The 12928-nt window shown below is 52.9% G+C and overlaps 1 protein-coding gene across 1 annotated transcript in view; it reads left to right on the forward strand.

The window, feature by feature from the left end:
• Positions 1-12928, forward strand: part of LOC140419452 (uncharacterized) — a 35770-nt gene that overhangs the window by 4095 nt on the left and 18747 nt on the right. The window contains 1 exon segment of the mRNA XM_072503320.1: positions 1616-2556. Coding sequence (XP_072359421.1) covers positions 1616-2556 — 941 coding nt within the window.

Below are 12928 nucleotides of genomic sequence, written 5' to 3' on the forward strand. Positions count from 1 at the left end.
GGTCTACGCCGTATCCTCAGACTGTGACCCCTGTTTCTGGACACTCCCACTATCAGGAACATCCTTCCTGAATCTACTCTGTCTCGCCCTGTTTTTTTTTAACCAGTAATTTAGTGTGCCCAATTTTGTTTTGCAATTAAGGGGCAATTTTAGCGTGTTCAATCTACCTACCCTGTACATCTTTGGATTTGTGTGGGTCAGAACCACGCAAACACAGGGAGAATGTGCAAACTCCACACAGACAGTGACCTGGGGCTGGGATCGAACCCGGGTCCTCGGCGACATGAGGCAGCAGTGCTAACCACTGCACCACCCACTTTTTATACGTTTCTATGAGATTCCCCCCTGATTCCTCTGAATCCTAACCGATTCAACCTAACCTGCACATCTTTGAGCTGTGGGAGTAAACCGGAGCACCCGGAGGAAACCCATACAGACATGGGGAGAAAGTGCAAACTCCACACAGTCAGGCTGGGAATTGAACCCAGGTCCCTGGTGCTGTGAAGCAGCAGTGCTAACCACTATGCCACCCCCTGTCTTACAACCCAGAGAGAATAGAAAATCCTCATCTCCATCTTAAATGGGTGACCCCTCACTTTGCAACAGTGACGCCCTTGTTCCAGATTCTCCCACAAGAGGAAACATTCTCTCCACATCCACCCTGTCAAGACCCCTATGGATCGTATACAGTTCAATCCAGGTTTTACCCCAAACTTTAAATCTGTGTCTGGGCTGCATGTACGATCAGTGAATGAAAACAGTGTTCCTTTGACCACCCGATGGAAATCTGGCATAATCTTGTGTCCCTGAATCAAATCTCCCCTCAATCTCCTTTGCTGGAACCATTCTGGTAAATCTCCTCTGCACCTTCTCAAGAACCTTCAGATCCTTCCTGAAGAGTGGTGACCAGAGCTTTAGAAAGATTCATAGAATAGAATTAGAACCATAGACCTCCTACAGTGCAGAGGGGGGCCATTCGGCCCATCGAGTCTGCATTGATTCTTTGAAGGCCCCCACTCCTACCCTATCCCTGTAAGCCCACAGCCCCACCGAACCTGCACATCTCTGGACACTAAGGGACAATTTATCAAGGCCAATCCCCCACCGAACTTTCGCTTCTTTGGACTGATGGAGGAATCATGAGCACCGGGTGGAAATCCACGCAGACCCAGGGAGAATCCACACACACAGACATCAAGGCTGGAATTGAACCGAGTCCCTGGTGCTGTGAGGCAGCAGTGCTAACCACCATGCCACCAGGAGCGTAGTTTTGGTATCAATATTACTGTTTATGAAGCTCAAGATCGAATTTGCTTTGCCAACATATTCTGTCTTGTCGATATACAAAATCCCTCTTCGCCTCTTTCTCTCTCCTCCCAAAGAGGACAGTTGGGTTTTTATGACAATCCAGCAGTTTTCATGGTCACTTTTTCTTTGATTCAGATTAGTTTCAGAATCCAGCATCCGCAGTAATTTGCTTTTATCCAGCATTTTCTCTTCCAATTTTTCTTAGTGCCGGCCCCACAAATGACCAGATTCATTCAGCTCAATTTCACAACCTGCCTTTGTATTTTTGTGGGTTCTCTCTCACTCCCTATTTTCTGTTTTCAATCAGTTTCACAGGGTGTTCGAAGGGGAGGCTTCAAAGTCCGGAAACTCAAACCAAGCATCACATCGGGTCTGACAGTCCTCAATTTATCATATCCTGAATATCATCGTTCTTTGAACATGGACAGAAAAAGCATCGTTCATAGTGGGGAGAAACCGTACACATGTGTGTGTGGGCGAGGATTCACTCGATCATCAGGCCTCACGAGACACAATTGCAGTCATACTGAGGAGAAACCGTGGAAATGTGCGGACTGTGGGAAAGGATTCACTTATCCATCCAAGCTGGAAACTCATTGACGCAGTCACACTGGGGAGAGACCATTCACCTGCTCCAAGCGTGGGAAGGGATTCACTGAGTCATCCACTCTGTCCACACACCAGCGAGTTCACACTGGGGAGAGACCATTCACCTGCTCCAAGTGTGGGAAGGGATTTACCATTTCAACCCACCTGCTGAGTCACCAGCGAGTTCACACTGGGGAGAGACCATTCACCTGCTCAGAGTGTGGGAAGGGATTCACTCGGTCATCCACTCTGTCCACACACCAGCGAGTTCACACTGGGGAGAGACCATTCACCTGCTCAGAGTGTGGGAAGGGATTTACTATTTCATCCCACCTGCTGAGACACCAGCGAGTTCACACTGATGAGAGACCGTTTCAGTGTCCAGACTGCGGGAAGTGCTATAAAAGTTCTGGGGATCTGATGAGCCATCAACGTGTTCACACTGACGAGAGACCGTTTAAGTGCTCTCACTGTGGGACTGGGTTCAGACAATCATCTGACCTCACTATACATCAGCGAATTCACACCGGAGAGAGACCATTCGCCTGCTTCAAGTGTGGGAAGGGATTCACTAAGTCGTCCGAGCTGCAGAAGCACCAGCGAATTCACACTGGGGTGAGACCATTCGCCTGCTCCGACTGTGGGAAGGGATTCACTCAAGTCAACCAACTTGCTGACACACCAGCAAATTCACACTGGGGTGAGGCCATTCACCTGCTCCGAGTGTGGGAAGGGATTCACTCAGTCATCCCACCTGCTGAAACACCAACGAGGCCATAAGTAACCACAGTGCATGGACTTTGCTGTTAACTCACATTCAGGACTGAACCATGTTCATTTGGGTCTCTTTCTGCTGATAACAAACTCTAGCCCATTTACAGGGGCTAATATTCTGGCTAAAAGTCAAATAAATTAGATTTGTGTTAAATGTGCAGTGTGTTGAAACTTTCTAATATCTCTGACACAAGTTCCTTTTGAAGTACTCTCGCTCTCCCCGTTTCTTCCATCCTCACCTCCAACAAGAAGTGTGAGGAGCTTGTGGAGCTTCTTTGTGACTGAGATTGAGTAAATCCGATCAGCTGCTTCCCTCCCTGCCAAGAGCCCATCAGACCAAACTGTCTCTAAATTTCAACTTTCCCGAGCCCTGAACTCACATCTTTCTCTAGTTTCTCTCCCATCTCCCCTCGTGCCCTCTCAGAGCTCATCTTGTCCATGAAACCCCACTCCTGCTCCATCAACCCTATTCCCACTAAGCTACTGATGTGTCCCTGGATATTGTCAACATTTCTCTCTCTTCAGGTACTGTCTCTCTGTCCTTCAAATCTGCCATCATCACCCCCTCCACAATAAAACAAACCCTTGACCCTGCCACCCTTATAAATTACTGCCCCATCTTCAACCTCCCTCTCCTCTCCAAACTCGTTGAACATGTTGCCACCTCCCAAATCCTTGCCCATCTTTCCCAGAATTCCCATGTTTGAACCCATGAATCAGGTCTCTGCCCTGTCACAGTGAAATACAGGAGACAATCAGAATCTCACCCGGAAAGACAGACAATCCAACATGGATATGTTCATAAGACCAGAAGCAAGGGTAGCAGCACAGTCGTTATCAAGACACAACAATATCTGCTTGAGACAGACAGACAACCAAACAACACACATCACACCAAGCTACCGAGACGCATATACACGAGACAGGAAGGGAATTGGAGACGGAAGAACTCAAAGACTCCAGACACATTAACCACAAACAGATGGAATATCTGAGGGCACAACCAGGAGAAACAAAAAGTTCTACCTGCTCCTTAAAATGCACAAACACATAATAATAATCTTTATTATTGTCACATGTAGGCTTATGCAATGAAGTTACTGTGAAAATCACCTAGTCGCTACATTCTGGCACCTGTGTGGGAGGAAACACACGCAGACATGGGGAGAATGTGCAGACTCTGCGTAGACAGTAATCCAAGTGGGAATCGAACTGGGGACCCAGGCGCTGTGAAGCAACAGTGCTAACCACTGTGCTATTGTCACGGAATTACCACCAGACACCAATCGGATGAGATTGAGAGAGAGAGAATTCGACTGAATGGTAGAACTAACAGTGCGAAAGGAGGCTATTCAGCCCATCAAGCCTGCACTAGCCCTTGGAAAGAGCACCCCACTCAAACCCATGCCTCCACCCTATCCCCATAATCCAGTAACCCCACCGATCCTTTTTTGGGCCAATAAGGGCAATTTAGCATGGTCAATCCACCTAACCTGCACATCTTTGGACTGTGGGAGAAAACTGGAGCACCCGATGGGAACCCACACAGTCACGGGGAGGATGTGCAAACTCTACACAGCCATCCGAGGCCGGAATGGCTGAAGCATCAACACACTGCTCCTCGTAGTTGATGGTACAGTGGTTCAATAAATATAATTAGTAGATTAAAAAGGTGCGTAATGTCAAGTAAAAACAGAAAATGCGAGATTAAACCAACAGGTCTGGCAGCATCATAGAATCCCTACAGTGCAGAAGGAGACCATTCGGCCCATCGAGCTTGCACCAACCCTACAAAAGAGCACCCCACCCAGGTGCACTCCCCCCCCCCCCCCCCCCCCCGCCCTCTCCCCGTAACACCACTTCATCTTTGGACACGAAGGGGCAATTTAGTATAGCATATCCACCAAACCGGCACATCTTTCGACGGTGGGAGAAAACTGGAGCACCCGGACGGATCCCACACAGACACGTGGAGAATGTGCAGTTACCCAAGGCTGGAATTGAACCCAGGTCGCTGGCGCTGTGAGGCAGCAGTGCTAACTACTGTGCCACCATGCCACATCTGTGGCACGAGAAACAGAGGTAACGTTTGTTGTTCCTTGTAACAGTTCTGTAGAAGGGTCAATGGTCTCTAAAAGAGTCCATTGAAGTGAAAATAAAGTGTTTTACTCAGCGGGTTGACACAGGAAGAAGGTTCAGTCTGTGTGAAGCTCAAACTTCATTCACACAAAGCCCGTAGTCTGTTTGGCTGGAGTATGTCTCAGTCCTTTATTTGGATATCCAAGACATTTATTTTAAAGTGATCAGGATTTCTGCTTCTATGACCCTATAAGACAGCGAGTTCTAGACTCCCACCACTGAAATGATGACCTCCGAGAAGCCATAGCTTTTGGACTTCCGGTTGCGGCTATGCGGAGCTAAGTCGCACGTTCAGCAGCTCCCGACAGAAACTGACTTTTGGGCTCTTTTCAGGGCCCCCAGCGGAATTTGTTAGACAGTTCCCAGTATGGGAAGGTGATAGTAACATTTCCCCGGCACTGTATGGATCGGACCAGGAGTCGAGCGGTGAAAAAAGTAGTTTTGGAGCAGTGAAAAGTGCGAGGGAGGAAAATCAAGATGGTGGCGGGTGGCGACCAGGCAGCATGGGCGCAGTGGTCGCAGGAACAGCAGGAGTTTCTCCAGCGCTGCTTCACAGAATTGAAGGCAGAGCTGTTGGAGCCAATGACTGCTTTGCTTGTTCTTTTAGACGATTGTAGTTTAGTTGGGCAGCATGGTCGGCACGGGCTTGGAGGGCCGAAGGGCCTGTTCCTGTGCTGTACATTTCTTTGTTCTTTGATAGACAAGCTGCTCGAGATCCAGAAGGCCCAAGGGGCGGCGATCTGGGAGGTGCAGCAAAAGGCCTCGGAGAATGAGGACGAGATCTTGGGCCTGGCGGTGAAGGTGGAGGCGCACGAGGCTCTGCATAATAAATGGCAGGAGGACTTCCGGTTGCGGTGATGCACTGCTAACCCGCACGTTTCGGCAGCTCCCGTTCTAACGGACTTTTGGGCTCTTTTCGGGAGCCCCAACGGAAATTTTTTCAGACCAAACCCAGTGTGGGGTGACGAAGGAAGGTGCCCCCCCCCCCCCCCCCCCCGGGTGTGTATGGGAAAGACCAGTGGCAGTGGCCAGATTGCGAAAGATCCTTTGGAGCAGCGGCAGAGAAGAGAAGGAAGAAGCAAGATGGTGGCGGATGGAGCCCAGGCAACATGGGGCCCGGACCAGCAGGAATATCCTCGGACGGTGTGTGGAGGAAATAAAGAAGGAGGTGCTTGCGCCGATGTTATTGGCAATCGATGGGCTGAAGGAAACACAAAAGGTCCAGGCGATAGAGCTCCGTGGAGTGAAGGCAAAGGCAGCCAAAGACGAGGATGAGATACAGGGCCTGGTGGTAAAAACGGCGACGCATGAGGTGCTACATAAGAGATGTATCGAAAGGCTGGAAGCCCTGGAGAACAGCTCGAGGAGGAAGAACCTACGGATTCTAGGTCTCCCCGAAGGAACGGAGGGAGCTGACGTTGTGGCTTATGTGAGCACGATGCTCCATACGCTAATGGGAGCTGAGGCCCCCTCGGGCCCCCTGGAGGTGGAAGGGGCTCACCGGGTCCTTGTGAGAAGACCAAAGGCGGGAGAACTACCAAGGGCGATAGTGGTGAGATTTCACCGCTTCACGGACAGAGAGGCCGTTTTGAGCTGGGCCAAGAAGGTACGGAGTAGCAGGTGGGAGAATGCGGTGATACGAGCGCGGAGGTGGCGAGAAGGAGGGCGAGCTTCAATCGGGCCAAGGCAGTGCTTCACAGGAAGAAAATAAAATTTGGGATGCTGCAGCCGGCGCGATTGTGGGTCACGCATCAGGGCAAGCACTACTACTTTGAAACGGCGGGTGAGGCATGGACCTTCATCCAAGAAGAGAAACTGGACTAGAACAGAGAGACTGATGTTGGGGGGGAAACACAAGGCTGTGGTACAGAAGTGTAAATTGGAGGATGTGGGACTATTGGCAGATGAGGGGGTCTGTTGAAGGATGCGGGGATGTATTGAGAGATACCTGGAGGTCAATGATGATGGCGAGGTCCAGGTGGGGGTAGTATGGGAAGCGCTGAAGGCGGTGGTTAGGGGAGAGTTGATCTCCATTAGAGCTCACAAGGAGAAACAAGAGGGCAAAGAAAGGGAGAGATTAGTGGGGGAGATTTTGAGGGTGGATAAAAGATATGCGGAGGCCCTGGACGAAGGACTATATAGAGAGAGGCGAAGACTTCAGACGGAGTTTGACCTGCTGACCACAGGAAAGGCAGCGTCACAGTGGAGGAAGGCACAGGGGATAAGATAATGAGTATGGGGAAAAGGCGAGCCGGCTGTTGGCCCACCAGCTTCGCAAGAGGATAGTGGCGAGGGAGATTGGGGGAGTTAGGGATGAAATGGGAACTACGGAGCGGAGAGCAGGGAAGGTAAATTAGGTGTTTAAGACCTTCTATGAGAGGCTATATAAGTCCCAACCCCCGGATGGAAAAGAGGGAATGCAACAGTTTCTGGACCAACTAAGGTTCCCGAGGATGGAGGAGCAGGAGGTGGCGGGTCTGGGGGTGCCAATTGAGGTGCATGAGGTGACTAAAGGACCGGGGAACATGCAAGCAGGGAAGGCCCCGGGACCAGACGGGTTTCCGGTGGAATTCTACAGGAAATATGTGGACCTGTTGGCCCCGCTGCTGGTGAGAACCTTTAACGAGGCCAGAGAAGGGGGGGACTCTACCCCCGACAATGTTGGAGGCGACGATATCACTAATCCTGAAGCGGGATAAAGACCCGCTGCAATGCGGGTCATATAGGCCTATCTCGCTCCTAAATGTAGACGCCAAGCTGCTGGCAAAAGTGCTGGCGACGAGGATAGAGGATTGTGTCCCGGGGGTGGTGCATGAAGACCAGACAGGGTTTGTAAAGGGGAGATAATGATGCCCCCAGCGGAGGGGGAGGCAGAGATAGTGGTGGCGATGGATGCGGAGAAGGCATTCGATAGGGTTGAGTGGGAGTATTTATGGGAGGTTTGGGTTCGGGGAGGGGTTTGTCAGATGGGTCAGACTCCTATATGGGGCCCCAGTGGCAAGTGTAGTCACAAACCGGCAAAGATCGGAGTATTTTCGGCTACACAGGGGAACAAGGCAGGGGTGTCCCCTGTCCCCATTACTGTTTGCGTTGGCAATTGAACCACTGGCCATAGCGTTGAGAGACTCTAAGAAATGGAGGGGGGTGGTTAGAGGGGTAGAGGAACATCGAGTGTCACTCTACGCAGATGACCTACTGCTATATGTTGCGGACCCTGGAGAGGGGATGACAGAGGTTATGCAGATATTGAGGGAGTTTGGAGATTTTTCGGGATACAGGCTAAATATGGGGAAGAGCGAGCTTTTTGTAATACACCCCGGGGACCAGGGAAGAGGAATAGACGCCCTGCCGTTAAGGAGAGTGGAAAAGAGCTTCCGATGTTTGGGGATCCAGGTAGCTAGGAGCTGTGGAACTCTACACAGACTTAATCTGACGCGGCTGGTGGAGCAGATGGAGGAGGATTTCAAGAGGTGGGATATGCTGCCGCTCTCATTGGCGGGCAGAGTGCAGGCGGTAAAAATGATGGTTCTCCCGAGGTTTCTTTTTGTGTTTCAATGTCTCCCCATTCTGATCACAAAGGCCTTTTTCAAGAAAATAGACAGGAGCATTATGAGCTTTGTGTGGGCAGGGAAGACCCGGAGGGTAAGGAGGGGGTTCCTGCAGCGTAGCAGGGACAGAGGGGGACTGGCGTTGCTGAGCCTGGACGACTACTACTGGGCCGCCAATGTGGCGATGGTTTGTAAGTGGATGAGGGAGGGAGAGGGGGCGGCGTGGAAGAGGCTGGAGATGGTGTCCTGTAAAGGAACGAGCCTAAAGGCGCTGGTGACGGTGCCGCTGCTGCTCTCTCCGAAAAGGTATACCACAAACCCAGTGGTGATGGCAACCTTAAGGATCTGGGGGCAGTGGAGGCGACACAAGGGGGTGACGGGTGCCTCGGTGTGGTCCCCGATCAGGAACAACCATAGGTTTGTCCCAGGAAAGATGGACGTAGGGTTCCAGAGCTGGCAACGAGCAGGAATTAGGAAACTGAGAGATTTGTTTATAGACGGGACGTTTGCGAGCCTGGGAGCGCTGGAGGAAAAGTATGAGTTGCCCCCGGGGAACAATTTCAGATACATGCAAGTGAGGGCGTTTACGAGGCAACAGGTGAGGGAATTTCCGCTGCTCCCGACACAGGGGATCCAAGTTGGAGTGATTTCCGGGGTATGGGTCGGGGAGGGCAAAGTGTCCGAAATATATCAGGAGATGAGAGATGAGGGGAAGGCGATGGTAGAGGAGCTGAATGGAAAATGGGAAGAAGAGCTGGGAGAGGAGATTGAGGAGGGCCTGTGGGCTGACACCATAAGCAGGGTAAACTCCTCGTCTTCGTGTGCCATATGACGGGAGCAAGACTGAGCAGGTTCTTCGGAATGGAGGACAAGTGCGGGAGGTGCTTGGGAAGGCCGGCGAACCACACACACATGTTCTGGTCGTGTCCGGCACTGGATGGGTACTGGAGGGGAGTGGCAAAGGTGATCTCAAAGGTGGTGAAGGTCCGGGTCAAGCCAAGCTGGGGGTTAGCGATATTTGGGGTAGCGGAAGAGCCGGGAGTGCAGGAGGCGAAAGGGGCCGATATTTTGGCCTTTGCGCCCCTGATAGCCCGGCGAAGGATCTTACTCATGTGGAAGGAAGCAAAACCCCCCGGCGTGGAGGCCTGGATAAACGATATGGCAGAGTTTATAAAACTAGAACGAATAAAATTTGCGCTGAGAGGATCGGCTCAGGGGTTCTCCAGGCGGTGGCAACCGTTCCTTGACTATCTCGCGGAACGTTAAGGGAAAATAGATCATCAGCAGCATGGGGGGGGGGGGGCGGGGGGCACTATTTTTTGTTACTTTGTTAGTTCACTATATTATTTAAAGAATGCTATTTATCAGTTACTGTACTATTTTTATGTTGATTTGTAAAATGGAAGAATTCTGTTTGAAAACTTTAATAAAATATATTTTTTTAAAAAAGAAATGGCAGGAGAAGTTCGAGGACATGGAGAACCGGTCGAGGAGGAAGAATCTGCGGATTCTGGGTCTCCTGGAGGGAGTGGAGGGGTCGGATGTTGGAGCATACGTGGTCACGATGCTGAACACTTTGATGGGCGCGGGGGCCTTCCCGGGGCCCCTGGAGCTGGAGGGAGCCCACCGTGTCCTGGCGAGCAGGCCCAAGCCCAACGACACGCCGCGGGCGGTGCTGGTGCGGTTCCACCGCTTCATGGATAGGGAGTGTGTCCTAAGGTGGACAAAGAAGGAGGGGAGCAGCAGGTGGGAGAATGCAGAGGTCCGTATATACCAGGACTGGAGCGCGGAGGTGGCCAAAAAGAGGGCCGGGTACAATCGGGCTAAGGCGGCTCTGCATCGGAAGGGGGTGAAATTTGGAATGTTGCAGCCGGCGCGACTGTGGGTCACTTTCAAGGACCTGCACCACTACTTCGAGACGCCGGAGGAGGCGTGGACCTTTATCCAGGCCGAAAAGTTGGACTCGGATTGAGGGTCGGTTGCGAGGGGATGTTGGGAGGGGATTGATGTGATTGTTGTGTTTTGGGGGGATGTTCTGTTCTGTTTGGTCCTGTTTTTTTTTTGGGTGCTGGGTAGGGTAGGGTGAAATGGTTCGTAGTGGGGATTTGGTGAGAGTGTGGACGTCGGTGGTTGGAAGAGGGGGCCCCATTGCGGGGGAGGCGAGACGGGAGGCCTGAGGTGGGGAGCTGGGATGAGGCCGCGAAAGGGAGCCGCGCCAGAGGGGGTGGGGCCGGCTTGGTGGAAAGTGTGGGGAAGGAAGGGGGAGGGGTGGTGCTGGAGAGGAGCGCCCGCTGATGGACAGGAGGGGGGGGGGAGATTCTCACACTGGGGGGATCGATGGAGTGGCGGGGGGCGGCCGGGGTCAGCAGGAGTCAGCTGACTTACGGGAGTGCTATAGGGGGAGCAACGCAGCTCGGGGGGGAACCTAGCTGGCGGGGGGGGGGGAGACTGGGTTGCTGCTGCATTGGCCAAGGGGGAGCTGGAGCCTGAAGCGCGAGTCGGGGTGAGGGTCTGCCGCTGGTGGGAACGGAGAATGTGGGAGGCGCGGGCACGGGGCTGGTCTAGAAAGGGAGATGGCTAATCGGCAGGGGGGGGCGCAGCCCCCTGATCTGGCTGATAACTTGGAAGGTGAGAGGCCTGAATGGGCCGGTCAAGAGGGCCTGTGTGTTCGCTCACCTGAAGGGACTGAAGGCAGATGTGGTCATGCTCCAGGAGACGCATTTGAGCGTGGCAGACCAGGTTAGGCTGAGAAAGGGGTGGGTAGGGCAGTTTTTCCATTCGGGGTTGGATGCAAAGAATCGAGGGTGGCGATGTTTGTGGGGAAGCGGGTGTTGTTTGAGGCGCTGAGCATCGTGGCAGACAATGGAGGTAGGTACGTGATGGTGAGTGGTAAGCTGCAGGGAGTGCAGGTGGTCTTGGTGAATGTGTATCCCCCGAATTGGGACGATGCCGGATTCCGGACCTGGAGGCAGGGAGCTTGATAATGGGGGAAGGATTTTAATACGGTACTGGATCCAGCATTGGACCGCCCTAGGTCCAGGATGGGTAAGAGGCCGGCGGCGGCCAAGGTGTTGAGGGGGTTTATGGACCAGATGGGAGGAGTGGACCCATGGAGTTTTGTTAGGCCGGGGGCCAGGGAATTATCTTTCTTTTCCCACGTCCATAAAGCCTACTCCCGGATTGACTTCTTCGTTTTGAGCAGGGCGCTGATCCCGAGGGTGGAGGACACGAGTATTCGGCCATAGCCATCTCAGACCATGCCCCGCACTGGGTGGAGCTCGAGCTAGGGGAGGAGAGCGACTAGCGCCCGCTGTGGTGCCTGGAGGTGGGTTTGCTGGCGGATGAGGAGGTGAGTGGGCGGATCCGGGGTTGCATTGAAAGATACCTAGAGGTTAACAATATTGGGGGGATGCAGGTAGGGGTGGTCTGGGAGGGGCTGAAGGCGGTGATTAGGGGAGAGCTAATCTCCACTATGGCCCACAAGGAGGGGAAGGAGAGGGAGAGGTTGGTGGGGGAGATTTTAAGGGTAGATAGGAGGTATGCAGAGGTCCCCGAGGAGGGACTACTCAAGGAGCGACGAAGCCTCCAGGCCGAGTTCGACCTGTTGACTACCAAGAAGGCGGAGTGCAGTGGAGGAAGGCGCAAAGGGCGGTGTATGAATATGGGGAGAAGGCTAGCCGGATGTTGGCACACCAGCTTCGGAAGCGGGAGGCAGCGAGGGAGATTGGGGGAGTTAGGGATAAAGGGGGGAACACGGTGCGGAGTGCGGTGGGAATAAATGGGGTATTTCGAGACTTCTATGAGGGGCTGACACAAATCGGAGGAGGTCGGAATACTTTCGGCTGTACCGGGGACGAGGCAGGGGTGCCCCCTACCCCCCCCCCCCCCCCCCCTGCTATTTGCGTTGGCAATTGAGCTTTGGCGATGAGGGAGTCCAGGAACTGGAGGGGGCTGGTGTGTGTGTGTGTGGGGGGGGGGGGGGGGGGGACACCGGGTATCTCTGTATGCAGACTGTATGTGTTCCTGAGCTGGCACAGGGCAGGTATTAGAAGGATGGGGGACCTGTTTATAGATGGGACGTTTGCGAGCCTTGGGGCGTTGGAGGAAAAATTCGGCCTCCCCCCTGGAAATGCCTTCAGGTACATACTATATGTGGCGGACCCGGTGGGGGGGGGGGATGCCGGAGATGTTGCGGATCCTCAGGGAGCTTGGAGACTTTTCCGGGTATAAACTCAACATGGGGAAGAGTGAGCTATTCGTGATACACCCAGGGGACCAGGGAAGGGGGATAGACGAGCTTCCAGTGAAGAGGGCGGAAAGGAGTTTTCGGTACCTAGGGATACAGGTGGCCAGGAGCTGTGCGGGGCCCTACATAAGCTCAACTTGATGAGGCTGGTGGAGCAGATGGAGGAGGAGTTTAAAAGGTGGGATATGCTGCCACTCTCCCTGGCGGGTAGGGTACAGTCGCTGAAAATGATGGTGCTCCCGAGGTTCCTTTTTATATTCCAGTGCCTCCCCATCCTGATCCCTAAGGCCTTTTTTAAGTGGGTCAGCAAGAGCATCATGGAGTT

This window comes from Scyliorhinus torazame, chromosome 5, assembly GCF_047496885.1.
Source record: "Scyliorhinus torazame isolate Kashiwa2021f chromosome 5, sScyTor2.1, whole genome shotgun sequence".
NCBI lineage: Eukaryota > Metazoa > Chordata > Chondrichthyes > Carcharhiniformes > Scyliorhinidae > Scyliorhinus > Scyliorhinus torazame.